Source organism: Bos javanicus, chromosome 29 (genome assembly GCF_032452875.1).
Source record: "Bos javanicus breed banteng chromosome 29, ARS-OSU_banteng_1.0, whole genome shotgun sequence".
NCBI lineage: Eukaryota > Metazoa > Chordata > Mammalia > Artiodactyla > Bovidae > Bos > Bos javanicus.
This window is the reverse complement of record NC_083896.1, coordinates 36757438-36777356: the sequence shown is the minus strand read 5'-3', so window position 1 is coordinate 36777356 and position 19919 is coordinate 36757438. Positions and strand designations below refer to the sequence as shown.

At 50.1% G+C, this 19919-nt stretch overlaps 1 protein-coding gene across 4 annotated transcripts in view; it reads right to left on the bottom strand.

Moving 5' to 3' along the window:
* ST14 (ST14 transmembrane serine protease matriptase) overlaps nt 1-19629 on the bottom strand; it is a 38117-nt gene extending 18488 nt beyond the window's left edge. The window contains exons 1-2 of one of the 4 annotated variants that reach the window (XM_061406478.1): nt 19407-19480; nt 6952-7027 (exon numbers count right to left, since the gene is read on the bottom strand). In XM_061406478.1, the coding sequence (XP_061262462.1) occupies nt 6952-7017 (66 nt within the window). In that variant the 5' untranslated portion in view covers nt 7018-7027; nt 19407-19480. Of the gene's footprint in view, nt 1-6951; nt 7028-8535; nt 14682-15499; nt 16244-19406 lie in introns of those variants that run through there. The other 3 variants (XM_061406477.1, XM_061406476.1, XM_061406479.1) reach the window with 3 other exon arrangements.
* Nucleotides 19630-19919: the final 290 nt, after the last annotated feature.

Genomic DNA, 19919 nt, shown 5'->3' with positions numbered 1-19919 from the left:
GGCGTGCTGCGATTCATGGGGTTGCAGAGAGTCAGACACGACTGAGCGACTGAACTGAACTGAAAGTGTATTTCAAAGTCCTTCCTTCCTTCTTCCACCCATCTTCCCAAAAGATACAGGGCTAAAGTTAAAAAATACATTATGTCCATACTCTATGTTTTTATTATTAATCTTGAGAATATTGTTCACTATAGTTTCCTTCTCACTGCAATTGATTTATTTCTCCTGCTGTGAATATTCATTTACTCAGGTTTTTTTGTTTTTTCCACATATATCTAAGTCTTTCCATACAATCTAAGTGCTCTGTAACGTTCTTCTCACCTTCCACATATAAAGTCTGTCGAAGAACCTCTCATTTCATTTTCTTCCTGGAGGCACTCTGTCCTTTCCTGTAGCTGCTGTCTGGAACTTCCCCCACCACCGTGACCCTGGGGAGTTCCTGAATTCAACTTCCTGTTGGGTGGGTAATATCCCCAACCAGGAATCGATCCCAGGGTCATGGCAGTGAAAGCATTGAGTCCTAACCACTGGACTACCAGGGAACTTCCAATTCCCTCTTGCATTAAAACCCCTATTTCCTGGATTCCATGTCTTCACCTCTGTTGGCTCACTTCATTTCGGTGGACACATACTTCAGTAGTTTCTAGAGAGGGACATTTCTTGCAACTTTGCATGTTTCAGAAGGACCTTAACTCTGTACTCGTGTTTGTTACTGTCTGGGCTGGGTATAATTCAAATAATTTTCACTTAGAATTTTAAAGTCCCCAATGTTCTACAGCTTTTAATTTTGCTTTGCAGAAATAAGATAATAGTACAAATCCATCATTTTTTATTTGTAATTTGTTGTCTTTCTCTGAAAATCCTGAGGAAGTGCTTGGAATTGGGTCTTTCAACTTCACAACACAGAGCTCTCCGTCCGCCCTTTGAGCTTGGAAAGTCTTATCTTTCAGTCTGGCAAAGTTTCCTGTATTATTTTAGATTATGTCCTCCCCTTTATCTTCTCTTTTCTGTTTCTGTAAGTCCTACTATATGGATCCTTTATTTATCCTTTCTCTGCTACTATTATCCATCTTGATTTTTAATCTATTTTTTCATTTCTGCTATCAAAACTTTCATCTCCAAAAGTTCTGTCTTGTTCTCTGACTTTTGGATGCAAAAATCTTCTCATCCTGATATTTCTATTGAGTAACTTTTCTCAATAGAGAAACTGCTGTTGATTTTCTCTTTTGTGTTGAAGGCTTTCCTTAAATGCCTGAGAATATGAGGCTATTTGCTCAAATTCAGGAATGAAGTCCTAAAGGTTGTTTGGAAGTTCTGTGGACATGGCCGGCCAGAGGCGGCTTCACTTTGGGCCACAATTCAGTGACTAGCCAGATACTTTATTGGACACTCCCTAGGATACTGCTAGGCTGTGTAGATCTTTTCTATGGGATGGCTTGGTTACTGCAGAAAATGATTTTCTAGTCTCCAGGATGGGATAATTTAAACCTAGCCACTAGCATTCAGAACATGGGAGAGAAGAGACCTATAACTGTTTTCGCCTTCACTGCAGCCCTCTGGCTCCCAGTGTCCTCGAGTCTGGAGAAATCAATTTCCCATCCCTTCTATGGGATGTGTGGATAGGAGCATTTTTATTTGGAGTGGAGGTGGGGCTCTGGAGATTTCTAATAATGCCCTTCCCTGTCTCACCTCTATCTTCTATAAATACCTGAGCCCCATTCCTGAGTCTGGCAGCGGACGTGATAGAGAAATTCTAGAAGAATATTTCCAAGCATTAAAGAGAGTCGTATCTCTTCAAAGGGCTCAATGAATAATGAGAAAGATAAATGAAAAAGCATACATAACAAAATACATCATGATGAAGTTTCAGAACACCGAGGTTTAAAAGCATATCCTCTACTGCATGATATGACCGACAAGGGCCTCATTTCCAGAATATACGAACAGCTCATACAACCTAGTAACAAAAAACAAACACCTCAATCGAAAAATGGGTAGAAGACCTAACCACCCATTTCAAAGAAGACATACAGATGGCCAACAGGCACATGAGACGATGCTCAACCTAGATAATTATTAGAGAAATGCAAATCAAAACTACAGTGAGGTATCACAGGTATTCACTGGTCAGAATGGCCATCATCAAAAATTCTACAAATAATAAACGCTGAACAAGGTGTGGAGAAAGGGGAACCCTCTTACTGTTGGTGGGAATGTAAACTGGTTCAGCCACTGTTGAAAACAGTATGGAGGTTCTTCAAAACACTAAAAACAGAGTTGCCATGTGATCTAGCAACCCCAAGCCTGGGCCTATATCTGAACAAAACTGTAACTCAAAAAGATACATGTTCCCCTATGTTCCGGACAGCACTATTCACAATAGCCAAGATATTGAAACGACCTAAATGTTGATCAAAGATGAATGGATAAAGAAGATGTGGTATATTTATACAATGGAATATTTCTCGGCCATAAAAAAGAATGAAATATCGTCATTTGCAGCAACATGGATGAACCTAGGGATTATCATACCGAGGGAAGTAAGTCAGACGAAGACAAATACCATATGATATCACGTATATGTGGAATCTAAAAATTGATACAAATGAATCAAGCAAAATTTCATGGTCATGGGTTGGAAGACTCAAGACAGTTAAGATGTCTTATTTGCCTCAGCTGCCTACAGCATCAGCACTATCTTGATCAAAACCTCAGCAGGCTGTTCACAGAAATTGATGAGCTGCTTCTGAAATTCGTACGCAACAAGCTCTGAAAAAGAACAAAACTGAAGGACTTACATCACCTTATCTTGAGATTTACTGCAAAGACAACAAATTTTTTTTTTTAAGTCATGCATTTCATTTCCAAGAGTGACTTTGATTCTTAGATGGTTCTTTTTTTAACCATAGCCTTTTCGATGCTATGAATTCACCACCTTCTTGTTCTTTCTTAGGCTACCAACTTGTTTGTTTTTATATGATCTTCAGAATCATGTCTTTGCCCGTCTAGGTTGCAGGTTTGCTTTAAATGTCCAAAGGTCTTTGGTTGTCTAATAATACTGGAAAATGAAAAAAGAGTAAGGCTTTATCTAGACTCTGAGCAAACTGTGTGTCTATGTCTATATGTGTTGGAAGAAATGTAACAGAATAATAGTTTATTCAGTTTATTTTCAGCGTACAGGGTAACTTCACAACTGTTTCCTTACTCAAGCCCCACAACAACCCTGAAAGCATTCATGAGGGGCATCCTCGCTACCATTCTACAGAAAGGCAGGGAAAAATGATGAGTTTGTGGGATCACACAGCCACGAGGTGGCGCTCCAGATTTGACCTTCATCTTCGGCCTCCCTCGGTCAGCACCCAGAACTCAGGGTGGGAAACTCAGGTGGGAAACGGGAAAGCCAACTCCTTGGGAAGGAAAGGTGGCTGACAGCATGGACAGTGGAGCCCAGGCGCAACCCCAGGCTGGCTGCGGAGCACGGTGTCGGCGGTGGGGCTGGCTCCAAGGTCTGTTCGTCCCTGCAGTGTGAATCCTGGGCTCCGATCAGCCCAGAAATGCTGTTTAATCAGTAACTAGACGACTTCTTTTATTACCCCACTCTTGGCTCCACTTTCAGGTATATGAGAGATCATCTTGCCTAACCCAGTCATTTTACTGATAAGGAGACTGAGGCTGAGAGACAGGGCGTGACTTGTCCAAAGTCACAAGGGAGGTGTTGCTGCTGCTGTTCATCACTAAGTCGTGTCTGACTCTTTGTGACCCCATGGACTGCAGCACGCCAGGCTTCCCGGTCCTTTAGCATCTCCCGGAGTTGACTCAAACTCATCTCCACTGAGTCGGTGATGTCATCAAACCATCTCAACCTATGTCCCCCTTTTCTCCTTTTGCCTTCAATCTTTCCCAGCATCAGGGTCTTTTCTAATGAGTCAGCTCTTCCCATCAGGTGGCCAAAGTATTGGAGCTTCAGTTTCAGTCCTTCCAATGAATATTCAGGACTGATTTCCTTTAGGATTGACTAATTGGATCTCCTTGTTGTCCAAGGGACTCTCAAGAGTCTTCTCCGACAGCACAATTCGAAAGCATCAGTTCTTCAGCATTCAACCTTCTTTATGGTCCAACTCTTACATCTGTACGTTGACTATGGGAAAAACCATAGCTTTGACTCTATGGACCTTTGTTGGCAAAGTGATGTCTCCCTTCACAAAGGGAGTGAAGCCAGTAAAACAACAAAGAGGGATAAGCCACACCAACCCTTGTGGCTGGGGTTTTACAGATGCGTGGGACTGGGAGGCCCCTAGGGAAATAGGAGGCAGGCAGTTCCCACCAGCTCAGGCTCAACGGCAAACACAGTCTTCTCCCTACATGCGACCACCTCTACAGGCCAAAGAGCCAATGGAAGCGGGAGGATGTGCATGCCCACCTGGGCCTCTCCTTTCTCTTTCATAAAGTAAACACGTTCGCAGGTGCACACATAAAACCCAGTGCTGTGCTGTGAAGCAGGTGCTGGCCTACCACAAACAGAGGCCACACAATCTCACAGCCTCTTCTCACCAGCCGGCTTGAGTCAGATCCTGGAGGCTCAAGGCCAGCTCAGACAAGAGAGTGAGGAATGACTTCCTGGAGAACAGACAGACATCATAGGTGCACATGGAGGGACTCACAGGTGCACACAAAGCTCCTGGAGGGATGACCCAGGGAGCGGGACACCAGGGCAAATCAGATCACCATCCTGTCCACCCGACTTCTTGGAGGCATTGGCGGGGGGGGGGGGTACCACCCAAAGACCAAGGAGGAAAGACATGTAAGCCCTGGAGAATATCCTATTTTCTGCCGGTTTAAAGCACATCAGTGCAAATGATGCCTATCCTCCCCAAAGTCAGGGATTGTCCAAAAACCAAATTTATAGAAGGTAAAAAGGAAAAGGCATATTTTATTTGATGCTATAGGAAAGATCCTTGTGGGCTTCCCTGGTGGCTCAGTGGTAAAGAACCCTCCTGCCAGTACAGGAGACGTGGGTTCGATTCCTGGATCAGGGAAGATCCCCTGGAGAAGGGAATGGCAACCCACTCCAGTATTCTTGCCTGGAGAATCCCATGGACAGAGGAGCCTGGAGGGCTACAGTTCATGGGGTCGCAAAGAGTTAGACACGACTGAGTGAACAACAGACCCTTGTGGCCACCCTACTCCTGTTAAGTACCAGACTCACCAGAGCTAAAAGCTACATGCTTAGCGAGCAAAACTGTGTCCAAATCAGCCTCAGAAGCCTCCTCTGGACAGCACCCTTTGCCCAGTTCCCCGAGTGCCCCTGGATGGGCTGGCACCACTGCTCGCCCGCCAGGCCGGCTCTCCAACCGGCTCCAGGGACCAGCAGATCTAGAGCCAGCAGCTGCAGCTGGCAGCCCATTACGGTCCTTGCGGGAGAACAGCTACTGGTGAGTGCTTGTGTTTACAAACAGCAGAAAGGACAGTAATGACCCAAAAATCCACAGGAGATTCCAGTCAAAGCAGACAGAGAAGAAATAAATAGTCACACCAGGCTCTCCTTTTTAAGACTGTTCCTCATTTGGCCAAGGTTGGGTGTGATCTGTTGGGAAGGCAGCGGATGAAGCTGAGGCTTAAGAGGTCGCGGGCAGTCCTGGGAGGGGCCATGAAATGCCCTCACGTGATGCCTGATGACGTGCTCCTGCAGCTGAGGATCAAGATCAAGGGGCAGAAGTGATGTCACTGGCTGCAGACACTGACCTGAGGCTAGACGGTGGCTGGCTTCATGCGCCACTCCCAGCTCCACCGTGAACTGCTGGTCACAGGTTCCGTGACTCAGTATACCCACCAGGTTGGATAGATTTCAATTCTTTTGTAAGAGTTATTTGTTTCTTTATTTTTGACTGTTCTGGGTCTTAATTGTACACAGGCTCTCTCAAGTTGAGGAGGGTGGTGGCTACTCTCTAGCGGCGGTGCACGGCTCTAGAGCATGGGCTCAGTAGTTGTAGCACACAGGTTAGCTGCTCTGCAACATGTAGGATCTTCCCAGACCAGGGATCGAACCTGTGTCCCCAGCATTGGCACATGGATTCTTAACAACTAGACCACCAGGGAAGCCCCAGATGGATGTCAATTCCATGATGAGAACCAGAAAATATCCGTGACATGGTTCAAACAAGAAAGCATGGTGTGCATGCCTGCAATCATTTCCCAAGCTGAGGGTCCATCTCGTGCGACTTTGAAGATGCCTTTATTTTCAAGAGGAAAAGACAAAGCCAGCATAACTCTCTTGGCCACTCCCCAATGCCAGGTCAAGTTAGATCCTGGCCAGAGTCCCTAGAAACTCAGCATGGCTCAAGGCTACCAGAGATGACAGAGCAAGGAGTTAATTCCAAAACCTAACACTGTATTTGTCACCCTGGGAGATTTTTAATGCATGGCACTGAGATACCAGGGGTGAACCTGGAGAAAGGCCCCTTCTTCAAGTTGCTAGTTATGAAGGGACCCTGTCTCCAGGCAGGAGGGGCCCTACTTAGATGGGCTCTCTCCAGTTTAATCAGCAGCACGGGCTTACCTGGTGGTCCAGTGGATAAGAATCCACTTTGCAATGCAAGGCATACTGGTTTGATCCCTGGTCCGAGAAGATCCCATATCGGGCAGCTAAGCCTGAATGCCACAACTCCTGAACCCAAGCTCTAGAGCCCACGAGCCCACAACTACTGAAGCCCACATACCCTAGAGCCTGTGAACAGAGAAGCCACTGCAATGAGAAGCCCGTGCACCTCAACTAGAGTAGTCCTCGCTCTCTGCAAGTAGAAAAAACCCAGGCGCAGCAACAAAAACCCAGCACAGCCAAAAAATAAATAAATAAATCTTAAAAAACCAGCACCCATCAAAAAAAAAAATTCAAGCGGCTATAAGTAGAAAGCAGCCGACATGCAGGCTCTCAAGGAAAGGGACTTCACTCACTCTTCGGTCACTGCAGTCCCGGCCCCGCGCAATGACCAGCACAGAGAGGACACTTGATCCGCTCATCACAGGATGACTGAAGCAACAAAGGAGAAGGGAAAAGACACCCATGTTGGAATCCACTCACTCACCAGCCCTGGGGCAACTGATTTCCCAAAGAAGGCAGATTCTCAAGGAACAGGAGGCTCCCCTCAATCGCACCACCCCAGCATTTCCCAGACTTGCCTGGTGTGAAAAATAATGATTAAAACACACCAGCAAAAGGAGCATAGTGCTTGCCCAGCATCCAGATCCCCTGGTCCCTCTCCTGGGAGGTTCCGATGCCGCGGGGCAGGGGCACCACCCCAGGATCTGCAAGCTTAACCCGCATCCCAGATCATTCTCAGGAAATGGCTCTGGAGAGTACCTGCCAGGCCACCTATCCTTTCCGGAGGCTGCTGGCCGGACCCACCCACCTCCCCTCTCAGTGAGAGGAGCCTGCCAGCTGGGTCATGTCAGTTTCAGTCGGCCTATTTTAAGCAATTGCCTGGGATGCAAGGTACCTGCAAGAGGGGCTGGACTTGGCGCCCAAGCTCAGGGCCCTCCCACGACAGCTTATGAGTAGCACCCAGAAGTCCCGGAGGCTGCCAGCAGACACACACTGCCAGCCGAGGCTCGTCAGCAGCTGATGGACTCCCTGAGTTCTCTGCCTTCTTGTTGCTTGACCCTCTGACCCTTCCCTTTCAACCTGGTCACTTTTCTCAGCTGCTGACCTGCCAGGAAATGGGTGAGGCGGCGGGGCCCTACAGAGGATCCAGAATTACCTGCAGATCTGTGACCCCAAGGCATCCAGGAGAACAGAAAGCTGACTCAGAGCCAACGGCTCCCACTGGAGGAAATAAACCTAAACTCCATACACCTGGTGAGAGCTGGACAGAAAGTTCCCAGAGTCTAACTCAGCCGACCGTGGGCACTGCGGGCACAGGACCTGGTGATTCTCTGCCAGTCACCGTCCAGCTCCTGCAGGTTTCACGCCTGTATCCCCTCCCCATTCCTGGCACTGCCCAGGGCCCCGGCTGGCCACACCACTGTGGCACCAGGACCACACACACCTGCAACCAGACTCGGCAGATACAAGCCTCTTCTTTCTTCTACGAGCGGTCGAGGTGGGTGGATTTCTACCCCTCCAATACTGGTCTGGGCGTGTTAACCTTGTCCTCAGCCAGGCGGCCCCCAGACCTGTGAGGAAGTAGGTTGGTGCCCACCCCACCACTGTGAAAGGCTCAGCTCACATCACCACCTCCGAAGCCCAATGTGTCCCCGAGGACAAAGCCAGGGCCCAGCCCCTCCAGGAAGTGTCTGTGGACCACCTCAGTCCACAGTCTTTGTCCCTGGGACCTCTCCTCCCTTAGACCCTTGGCATCAATGATATCCCCAGGGCACAGCGGTCAGACAGGCAGTCCTGGGAGGTCAGGCGCCCCAGTTTCCTCTTTCTACTGCTTCTCTCCCCCACACCCTCTACCCTTGACTTTGCCCAGGGTTAGAACCTGACTGACAGACTGACTGAAGGACTTCGTTCTTCACAGCCAGAATTAAGTAGCTTACCCAAGACAGGTTCCAAGGCCCAGGGAACTTTCCAGACTTGTCTCCACTCTCCAGGAAGGGGAGAGAAAGCTCAGTCTACACCCCAGGGATCAGCTGACAGCTCGCCAAGCTCTCTGGTGTCAGCCACCCGGTCACGTGCTATACCTTCAGCATCTAACTTTAGACCCTCCTGGTCTCTTCCTCTCCCAGTCCTCATTTAAATGCTCCCCCTCTTTTGTTATTCTAAGCAGAGAATTCTATCTCAGATGGGCTCCAAGATTCATAACAGAGCAGCACCCCTCAATACAGCCAGTCTCTTTGATCCCACAAACTTTGCCCTCACTGTGTCCTTTTTGGTCAGAAACCCTCTTCCGGGCCCAGCCACATCCACCTTTCTCCTGTCACCTGACCGGGAGCAGAAGTATCTGCCTGCAGGGGCAAAACCAGGCACATTGCCCCAGAAGCTGAACCAGAAAGAAACTGAACAAGAAACCAAGAAACTAACAAGACTAAGAAGCTAACGAAGGAGAAACTGAAGACTGAGGTTAAAGCAGCAATGTGTAATTTCTTTTCATCTTTCTTCTTTTTTCTCACTGAGCCCACATTCCAGTTTCATGGGATAGTGCTTTTTTAGTCGTTAACACTTTTGTTGAGATCACTGTAAATTCAAATGCACTCGTAAGAAATAATACCAAGATCCCTTGTACGCTTCACCCAGTCTCCCTCAACGGTAACATCTCATAAGACTATAACACTACGACACTGTTATAACCCACAGATCTGATTCAGCTTTCCCATTTTACTTGTACTCATTATAATAAGTTCCATAAGATTTTATCACTGGTGTATGTCTGTGTATGTATATGTCTGTGTACCAACAGTCAGGATTCTGAACCAAGACTTCCCTGGCAGTCCAGTGGTTAAGACTCCTCGCTTTCAGCGCAGCAGGCGTGGATTCGACCCCACGGACTGTAACCCACCAGACTCCTCTGTCCGTGGGATTCTCCAGGCAAGAATACTGGAGTGGGCTGACATTTCCTTCTCCAGGGAATCTTCCTGATGCAGGGATTGAACACGAGTCTCCTGCATTACAGGCAAATTCTTTACCATCTGAGCCACCAGGAAGGCCCCAGGAATGTTAGAAAAGTGAAAGTGGGAAAGTGTTAGTTGCTCAGTCGTTTCCGACTGTTTGCAACCCTATGGACTGCAGCCCGCCAGGCTCCTCTGTCCGTGGTATTCTCCAGGCACGAATGCCGGAGCGGGTTGTCATTTCCTTCTCCAGGGCCAGGAACATTAGCTCAACTACAAATCTAGCAGTTTGGGAGAAAGCACTGAATATGCAAACAAGAAAGTCCCATCACCAGAGAGAGGCCCCAGTCCACGACTACAACCCGTGCAAGGACAGAGCGAGGAGAGAACTCCGGATCCGTGTCCGGTCCCATCCCCCGGGGGCCACCCTTTCTGGGGAAAATAGCTTTTTCGGCTAGGGCCAGCATTACAAAGTTCTCCCTTCCCCCAGGGCACTCGGCATCACAATAGCCCAGCATATTAGCATTGCAATAGAACCAGCCTGATTCCTCCCAGCTCCTCCAGCTCCAAGCAGCTACAGAAACACTCCTCTGGGTCTGCTCTTTGTCCAGCTCAAATGCTCAACTCAACCAACCATTCAAACTGTTTAAACCTCTGGTCATCTGGTGCCACTTCACAGGAGCAATGTTCCCGTTAAGACCTGGAACCCAGAATTCAGCAGCAGAATTCAAATGGGTCAGGGCTGTTCGTCAATTTCTTCCGCTAGCCCCTTGGCTCTGTTTCCATTCATTGTTCCATAACACAGGCAATTAGCACACATAAATACCACAAATAAAATAACAATACAGAATGACACATCCACTGGATGAAACTTTACACAGCAATCAAGAATAGTTTTTCAAAGAGTAGGAAAAAACTCTCTAAAATACAATGTTAACTGAAGAAAAACAAAGTCAGTGCTGGGCCCTTCCCACCCTTCCAAACTCCCGCTTAGGTGCCTCCTCTGAGACGCTCCCCAGGAAAGCCCTGCCCCTTCTGGTCTCCCCAGCGTTCCAAGCACAGCTCCAGGGGCAGTTGGTCAGCGCTCAAGGTCAACCACCTGCTCCTTAAGGATGGAGGTGGGGAGCGGGAGGGAGCCCTGTCTTGTTCCACAATCCCAGCATGCATGAAGATCTGTAATAAATGTGTGATGAATTAGTTCATTACAACCATGCCTTTAGCTGCAGAACAGGAAGAACATTATGATTCCATTTGGGAAAGAATACATGTACACATATATATTAATATGCATAAAAGTATTGGTTCATGCATAAAAGACCGGGAGAACAGAAATCAAACTATAGGGATTATGAAACCTGGGGGAGAGAATTTCAGAGGAATTTCACTGTGTATATTTCTACATTGTTCAAGTTTTAAAAAAAGTCCTGAGGCGCCCCTGGTGGTCCAGTGGTTAAGAAACTGCCTGCCAATGAAGGAGACACAGGTTTCATCCACGGGTTCAATCCCTGGTCCGGGAAGATCCCACATGCAGTGGAGCAACTAACCCTGTGGTTCACAACTACTGAGCCCACGTGTGCTACTGAATCCCACTCACCCTAGAGCCCGTGTTCTGCAACAAGAGAAGCCACCGCAATGAGAAGTCTGCACACCGCAAGAAGAGTAGCCCCTGCTCACCACAACTAGAGAAAACCCGCACAGCCAAAAATAAATAAATGTCCTTTCCTAACTTCAATAATCAGAAAAAAGAAAGCAACTTTTTAATAGAAAATATACACAGGCAATACCAAGATATTAAAAAGCCTCTCTAGAGAATTCCCTGGTGTTCCAGCAGTTAGGACTGCACGCTTTCACTGCTGAGGGCCTGGGTTCAACCCCTGGTCAGGGTACTAAGATCCCACAAGCCGTGCGGTATGGCCAAAAATAAATAAAATATGAAAATAATTGTTTAAAGTATGACCAAGTAAAAAAGCTGGGGAGCGGGGAGATTTACTTGACATTTTAGGGAGACACATTACAGGCCTGGCTTCGTCAACTCAAAACTCTGGGTCTGCCATGACGCCCTGCTAGCTCCTTGGACTCCTTCGGTCCCAGCCGTGGGAGGCTGAAGGCTTGGCGTCTGCAGTCAGGGTGGTGCGCTCGCTCTCAGCGAAGCCGGACAGAGTGCTATTCTGCACCGCCTCTCCAGCAGGCAGCCCAGGGCCTTCTGACTCATGATTAAGTCATGCCAGGTGTCGGCCTTTCCCTCCCGGTAGGATGCCACCGACAGAGACGATTTCTCCAAGATCACGTCAGAGCTGTTTCAATATAAGAAACGACACAGGAAGGACGCAGGGGCAGCCCCAAGGCCACCGCCCTGAGCGACTTGGGTGCGTGAGGGCACCCTCTTGGGCACAGCTGTGCAGCGAGATACCCGTTCCTCCAGCCTGCAGTCCTCCACTGTGCCCAGCAGACAGGAGGCTGAGACGCCTTCCAGAACATACACTGCACATATACAACCACACACTAGGTAAACCCCTGTACATGGCACAGACCGCACAGAGCATGCAAAACATAAACAACCTGATTCGTTTCCTCTGGCAGGTGAAGTTCTTCTATTTTAAAATTCCCATTATGGGCTTCCCTGGCGGCTCAGTGGTATAGAATCAGCCTGCCAGTGCAGGGCTTGACCCCTGGTCAGGGAAGATCCCACATGCAGCAGAGCAACTAAGACCTTGCACCACAACTACTGAGCCTGTGCTCTAAGCCGGGGAGTCGAAACGACTGAAGCCCACGTGCCCTTGAGCTCCACACAAGAGAAGCCACCGCAATGAGAAACCCATGCACCGCAACGAAGAGGAGCCCCCCCTCACCGCAACTAGAGAAAAGCCCGCACAGCAACGAAGACCCAGCACAGCCAAAAATAAATAAATTAAAAAAAAATGTTTTTAAATTCCCATAATGATTTTTAACCATGCATATCCTAAACAAAAGCTACATTTTTCAGCATCATCTCCAGTCGGTCTCCTGGTTTACCAGGTGAGGTTTACCAACCTCATCAAAGGAGAAACCAGTCAGGTGTGGTGTGAGAGGTCGGCAGTGGACCCATGTTGGCGCCTGGGGCTCAGGACTCTGTCCAACCATGTGTCCCAGGGCTTTGCTGGGGATGTGCGTCAATCACCCACCCTTTGGAATACAACTGTACAATGGCTTTGCGGTTAAGGCCGTAGACTTTGAAGTCGCACAGATCTAGGTTTGAACTCTCACTCTGCCTCTAACTGCCTTTCAGCCATTCCATTCAGTTCAGTTCTGTCACTCAGTCATGTCCGACTCTTGGTGACCCCATGGACTGCAGCACGCCAGGCTTCCCTGTCCATCACCAACTCCTGGAGCTTGCTCAAACTCATGTCCATTGAGTCGGGGATGCCATCCAACCATCTTATCCTCTGTCATCCCCTTCTCCTCCTGCCTTCAATCTTGCCCAGCATCAGAGTCTTTTCCAATGAGTCAGTTCTTTGCATCAGGTGGCCAAAGTATTGGAGTTTCAGCTTCAGCATCAGTCCTTCCAATGAACATTCAGGACTGAGTTCCTTTAGGATGGACTGGCTGGATCTCCTTGCAGTCCAAAGGACTCTCAAGAGTCTTCTCCAACACCACAGTTCAAAGGTATCAATTCTTCAGCACTCAGCTTTCTTTACAGTCCAACTCTCACATCCATACATGACTACTAGAAAAACCATAGCTTTGACTAGACAGACCTTTGTCGGCAAAGTAATATCTCTGCTTTTTAATATGCTTTCTAGGTTGGTCATAGCTTTTCTTCCAAGGAGCAAGTGTTTTTTAAATTCATGGCTGCAGTCACCATGGCTGCAGTGATTCTGGAGCCCCCAAAAATAGTGTCTCACTGTTTCCATTGTTTCCCCATCTGTTTGATAGGACTGGATGCCATGATCTTCGGTTTTTGAATGTTGAGTTTTAAGTCAGCTTTTTCACTCTCCTCTTTCACCTTCATCAAGAGGTTCTTTAGTTCCTCTTCACTTTCTGCCATTAGAGTGGTATCATCTGCACATCTGAGGTTGATATTTCTCCTGGCAATCTTGATTCGAACATGTGCGTCATCTAGCCCAGCATTTCGCATGATGTACTCTGTATATAAGTTAAATATGCAGGGTGACAATATACAGCCTTGACTTACTCCTTTCCTAATTGGGAACCAGTCTGTTCCATGTCCGGTTCTAACTGTTGCTTTGTGAGTTGCATACAAATTTCTCAGGAGGCAGGAAAGGTGGTCTGGTATTCCCATCTCTTGAAGAATTTTTCAGTTTGTTGTGATCTACACAATCAAAGGCTTTGGCGCAATCAATAAAGCAGAAGTAGATGTTTTCCTGGAACTTTCTTGCTTTTTCAATGATCCAGCGGATGTTGGCAATTTGATCTCTGGTTCCTCTGCCTTTTCTAAATCCAGCTTGAACATTCAGAAGTTCACACTTCACGTACTATTGAAGCCTGGCTTGGAGAATTTTGAGCATTACTTTGCTAGCATGTGAGATGATTGCAATTGTGCGGTAGTTTGAACATTCTTTGGCATTGCCTTTCTTTGGGACTGGGCCATTATGAAAACCTTTTGAATCTCAGTACTGTCATCTGTAGGGGCTTCCCAGGTGGCACAGTGGTAAACAATTCACCTCCCAAGGCAGGAGACACAAGACACACAGATTTGATCCCTGGTGGGGAAGATCCCCTGGAGGAGGAGATGGCAATCCACTCCAATATTCTTCCTTGGAGACTCCCATGGACAGAGGAGCCTGGTGGGCTACAGTCCATGGGGTCACAAAGAATCAGACACGACTGAGCAACTGAATACACATGGTCATCTATAAATTAGGCATTTTTCTCCTATGGTTGCTGTGAGGATAAGAAAGAATAAACCAAAGTGTTCGTATTTAGTGATGGGTAGTAATGACTGTCATCCTATTCTTCTTCACCGTTCACCACCATCACCACCAACTCAAGAGAACAAAGGATCCAAGACTCTGAGCCGTTAGTCAACCATCACAAGGGTTCTAAATTCTGTTGCTAAGCGTAGAAGAACAAGCAAATTCTGAAAACATGAGCTTCCAAGATGGAATTCTCAGTAGGAATCTGCTTCTAGAAAAGTTCTTAGCAAAGAAAAAAGGGCAAATACTGCCCACAAACATTGAGCAAACCCCAAACACTCTTCTCACCACTGCCAGCCCGGGTGAGAGTTCCATGAGCCTCTCAGAAGTTCCCAGTGACCCTTCCTGTACTACCAAATGGTTATTATAAATGTGTTCAGTCCCAGAAAGTCCCAAGAAGAAAAACCCATTTTCTTACCAAATCAAATCAGCTCTCACCCTTAGTGCTTCATCCCTTTCTGAGCCCACTGGGCTACTAGCCCTGTATTTCACTAAGGCAGTCCAAGTGGAATACAGCAAAGCCAGCCTGGCTTGGGTTCAAATCCTGATCTCACCATTGTTTCGCTCTGTGACCTTAGGCAAGTTACTTAGCCTCTCTGCGCTCCACTTCCTTCACTTATAAAAGGATAATAATAGTACTGATGCTAAGAGGTATAATACATGGTCCATGCTCAATAAACTCGGCAATGATTAGTATTCTGAACACTCCCGCAGCATGCATGTGGCCAGAAGCCACATCTTTGGGACCTGGGCTCCTTGGGGGCTTGTCACACAGTCACCACTTTTCTAAGAATAGACTTTCTCTTTTAGGAGACATGAGCCAATAGCCTGGGCAGAACCACAGGCCAGAGAAGGAGATGGCACCAGAGGAACTCCAGAACCACGGCAGCCACAGACCACAGCTGGCCGCGAAAGGTGGAGGAAGGGGGCTGTGATGAGATGCACCCCCACCAAGGAGCCAGCTCATGGCGACTCCCAGGGGTTTGCAGGCGACACAGCCTTCTTCCTTGGGCAGCTGTCAAGCTAGTGTCATCTTCTCTTACCCTCAGTTTTCCCGTGTTCTGAATGAAGGCCATGGATTTCCAGGTCTTCCCAGGACCGAGGTGGAGGGAAGGCTGGGTAAGAGCTGAGGAACACAGGCTTCCTGTCCATTCACAGCACCCAGGTCTCAGTACCCCGCCAACCCCCCACAGCACACACTTCTCAGCACAGGGCCTTCCCCTTCCGGAGGGGCCAGCACAGAACCGAGAAAGAAGGAAGTGCTTACAGTTCTGTTTTGTGTGGTAGGAGGCAGAAAGGGTCGAGTAGCCAGTCTCAGCACCATTTCCCCTTCCCAGGAGGACCTTGTTCATAGAAGCCAAGTAAAGGGAGGAGAAATAAAGACTGGAAGAGGGTCTCCATCACTGGGGGGACATTCCCTGTGTTCCAGAGACAGGCCACAAACCTGTACACCAGGCTGAACCTTATAAAAGGCTTGCATGTAAATTATCCCTTTTAATCTGTGCAACAAGCCTGTAACATACATATCATTCTTATAACATAGAAACTGAAGCATAGAAAGATTAGGTAACATCTCTGAGATCACCTGGAGGGAAAGCAGTGGCATCAGGTCTTGGCTCCACATTAAATATTGCTGTCACCACGTCACAGGTGGCTCTGGCTATAATTCACCTACCCTGGTCCTTCAAGCCTGAGTCAGACACCCCTCCTAAGTGGCCCCCCAGCTTCTCCAGAACCCAGTTCTTACCATGAAGAATCAAATATCTCTATGCTACACTATGGCATCACCGACTCAATGGACATGAGTTTGAGCAAACTCTGGCACACAGTGAATGACAGAGGAGCCTGATGTGCTGCGGTCCGTGGAATCGCAGAATCAGACACAAGTCAGCAACTGAAACAGTAACAGTGCTACACCCGACTGGGCGGTCCCTGAAGGCAGAGATTGTGTGGCTGGGCTCTCCCTCAGGACACTTGCTCTGTCGACGGGCCCCCAATAACTATCTGTCATGTGGATGACCAACTAACAAAGAGAGGAGACCCTGAGAATAGCCAGAGCTGCAGAGCCTGGCCCCTGAGACATCTGATTTTGACCCCACCAAATCTGCTCTCCTAATCCTGGTCTCCGCATGCCGAGGGGACACTGAGTCTCACCCGGGCAACACCGACTTGAGAAAGAACCAAGGACTCCTTCCAAGCAGCTGCCTGACCACCATCTAAGGTTCGACTGGGGCCAAGACAGCCAGTGAGGCAGGCTTCCCAGTTACCGTCAGTGTCCATGATGACTGACATCCGTGCCCCTACTCGCATGCAGGCTGGGCTCATGGTCCCCAGACAGGACATGTACATCAGGTCTCTGCAAACACGGGGAACACATAGATGGCCACCTCCCACTGAATAGTAATAGGATCAGGTGGAGGACGCTGGGGCCACAGTCATCAGCCTTGGGAAGGAGGCAGCCAGATCCGAGCATCACCAAACAGAACCTTTCTCCTGCCATGAAGGGATGGAAGTGGCCAGGAGAAAGGAACGCAAAAGCAACAGTGCTTCTGAGGGACTCAGCGTGACCCAGACTGGCTCTGCTAACGCAGAGGACAAACCCAGGGGCAGCGGATACGCTCCTGGTCAGAAGACAGCCGAGGCAGAGTCCGCAGACCCTGGCTGCAAACATGGCAGGGTGATCAGAGTGTGAGAGAGCTGGGGAAGCATGAAGCAGGAAGGCACAAGGGGAGACTTCCTGGAGAAACTGAAATGAGCTTTGGGCACAGCAAGCTACTTCCTTCAGGACTGTGTTAAACAACCGCTCAGTCATGTCTGACTCTTTGCGACTCCATGGACTATAGTCCACCAGGCTCCTCTGTCCATGGGATTCGCTGGGCAAGAATACTGGAGTGGGCAGTCATTTCCTTCTCCAAAGGATCTTCCCATCCCAGGGATTGAACCTGGGTTTCCTGCATTGTAGGCAGATTCTTTGCTGTCTGAGCCACCAGGGGAGCCCAGAGTCATGTCTAATTTTCATGCACATCTCTTAGCATGGCTCTCAAGAGCATAAGGGCCTCCAGGGAAATAACCAGATCTAATTTGTCTTTGAGCGCCCAGCCCAAGACCAGGACACCATACTGCTGGTTCCAAGGAGCTTGGCAGGAGGAAAGATGCAGTGATCCACGTGGGAGAAAATGGCAGAACTGGTGTGGAGAAAGATGAGCTTCACGGAAGGTGAGAAATGAGGAGGGACCAAAGGGGAAGGAAGTGAGGGCTGACGGGTGGCCATGGGAGCTCAAAGGCCAGTGTGGCATGTGGGCAGTGTCAGCTGGAGAGGGTCCCTGAAAGGGAAGTGAGGAAGAAGGAGGGAAGAAAAACAGTCCTGAAATAACACCACCAGACAGCAGGCTCTCTGCTGAGAAGGCAGGACTCTAGAGCTCCTCTAACAGGCAATTATCAGGGATTCGCAAACACGGGAATTACGGGAAGGAAACATCTGCCGCCAGCAGCGCAGACAACTGGCCACAGACCCCAGCCTCCAGACTGGGTGCTGAGTCCTGCTTCCTCCCGCACAGGGTGGACAAGTGGAGAAAAGAGTGCCCACCTCAGTTGTGATTGGTGGCTCAGAGCACCAGGGCAGACCCAGAATCTAGTCTTTGGCAAGCTCCCTCAGTCTACACGCCACTGGAGAAACGGATTGGTCCGTGAGACCTCCCAAATCAGGCCCGATGTGGGCCCAACCACGGAGTGCGGGCCAGTAGAGGAGCTCACTGGCCCCAGGATCTCGGGAGAGAGGAGGACCGGCCCATGTTTGCAGAGCCCCAAACAGCTTCCACGTCTCAGCAGCCCTCAGTGCTGGTGACCTGGTGTGCAGGGGATGCTGGGGGCCCCACTACAAGGAGGTGGAGGCCTGGCTGCCAGTCCTGCCTGGGCACTGCCACCTAGGGTGCCCTTTCACTGCCATCAGTTAAGAAACTAACAATCCATTTCCACTCTCTGTGGTAAGATTTAATGTTTTCAAGTTCCCAACTCATTAGAAAAGCCCCTGAGGCTGGGAAAGATTGAAGGCAGAAGGAGAAGAGGGGGCGACAGAGGATGAGATGGTTGGATGACATCACCAATCCAATGGACATGAGTTTGAGCAAACTCCAGGAGACGGTGAAGGACAGGGAAGCCTGGCGACCTGCAGTGCATGGGGTCGCAAAGAGTCAGACACGACTGAGCGGGACAGGGCTGAGCGACTGAACAACAGCAACAAAGATTCTTTCCGCCAAACGAGAGGTCCCTGCTTCAGGGTCTCCAACAGGTTCAAGACACAGGTTACAGACACAGGTTCCCACTTCCTTCCCAAAGGCCTCCATCCGCCTTCCGAGAAGACCAACCAAGCCCCACCCTGGAGTCCTAAACTCCAGGTTCTATGGCAACCGAAGTTCCGGGCTCCCGATTGCCCTCTGCCAGGCGGGGCTCAGATGCCTTCTGACCAGCAAGACAAGAGCAAATTCCCGCAGAGACCAAGGATTCCAGAACGCCAGAGCCGCCTGGAAACTTCCCTCCCCGTCCCAAAGCCCCGCTCACAGCCTGCGCCGCGGCTTCCTTACCGAGGCGCAGGGACAGCGCGGAGATAACCAGGTGCCGAGACGAGCCCACTTCCAGGCCAGGGAACTGCCCGGGGTTGGGGTCGGGGAGAGGGCCGGGGGAGGGGACCGCGGGGCTGAGCCGAAGGTCCGGCCAGGCACCCGCCAAGCAGGAAATTCCACCTGTCGGGCCGGCGCCGCGGCCACAAACCGGCAGCGCAGCGGCTCCCTCGGCCGAGACAAGCGCGGCGCTGCCGGTTCCCCGGTCCCCCTGGTCCCCCCAGCGCCCAAACACCCCCCGATTCCCACCCCCCGATTCCCTGGCCCCCCGGCCGCCCCTCGGAGCCCCCCGACCCCCCGCGCGTCCCGCCTCGACGGCGCCCGCGCCGCCCACCTCCGGCCGCGAGGTGTACTTGAATCCAGCGCCGAGGTCACCGGAGCCGCCTGCGCCCCTGCGCGCCCGCTCGCTCTTCATGGTCCCGGAGGCCTTGGGGCTCTAGCCATCGCCGGGGGGCCGGGGCCGGGGCGCGGGACTGGCCTCGTTCAGATCGCAGGCCCAGCGCTCCGGCCGCCTAGGCTCTGCCCGGCCCTTCCTGTCGCGCGCAGGTAGTTTCAGGGTGTGGCTCCCGGATCGCCCCGCCCCGACCGCCGCGCCGCCGCACCTTCTCGGCCGGTGCCCTCCCCACCCTCGCCCCCGCCCCTCCCCACTCCTGCCCCATCTCTGCCCCATCTCTGCCCTCTCCCCTCCCCCTTTCCCTGCCCCGACCCCATCTCCGCCCCCACCCACCGGGCTCGCGGCTGCCTCCTCCCCTGGGGAACCGGGAAGCACCGCCACCTCCTGAAGGTGGTGGAGCCACCAGGCTGACTACCTGCCCCGTGGTGGCCCTCGGCTCGCACTGTGCCCCGC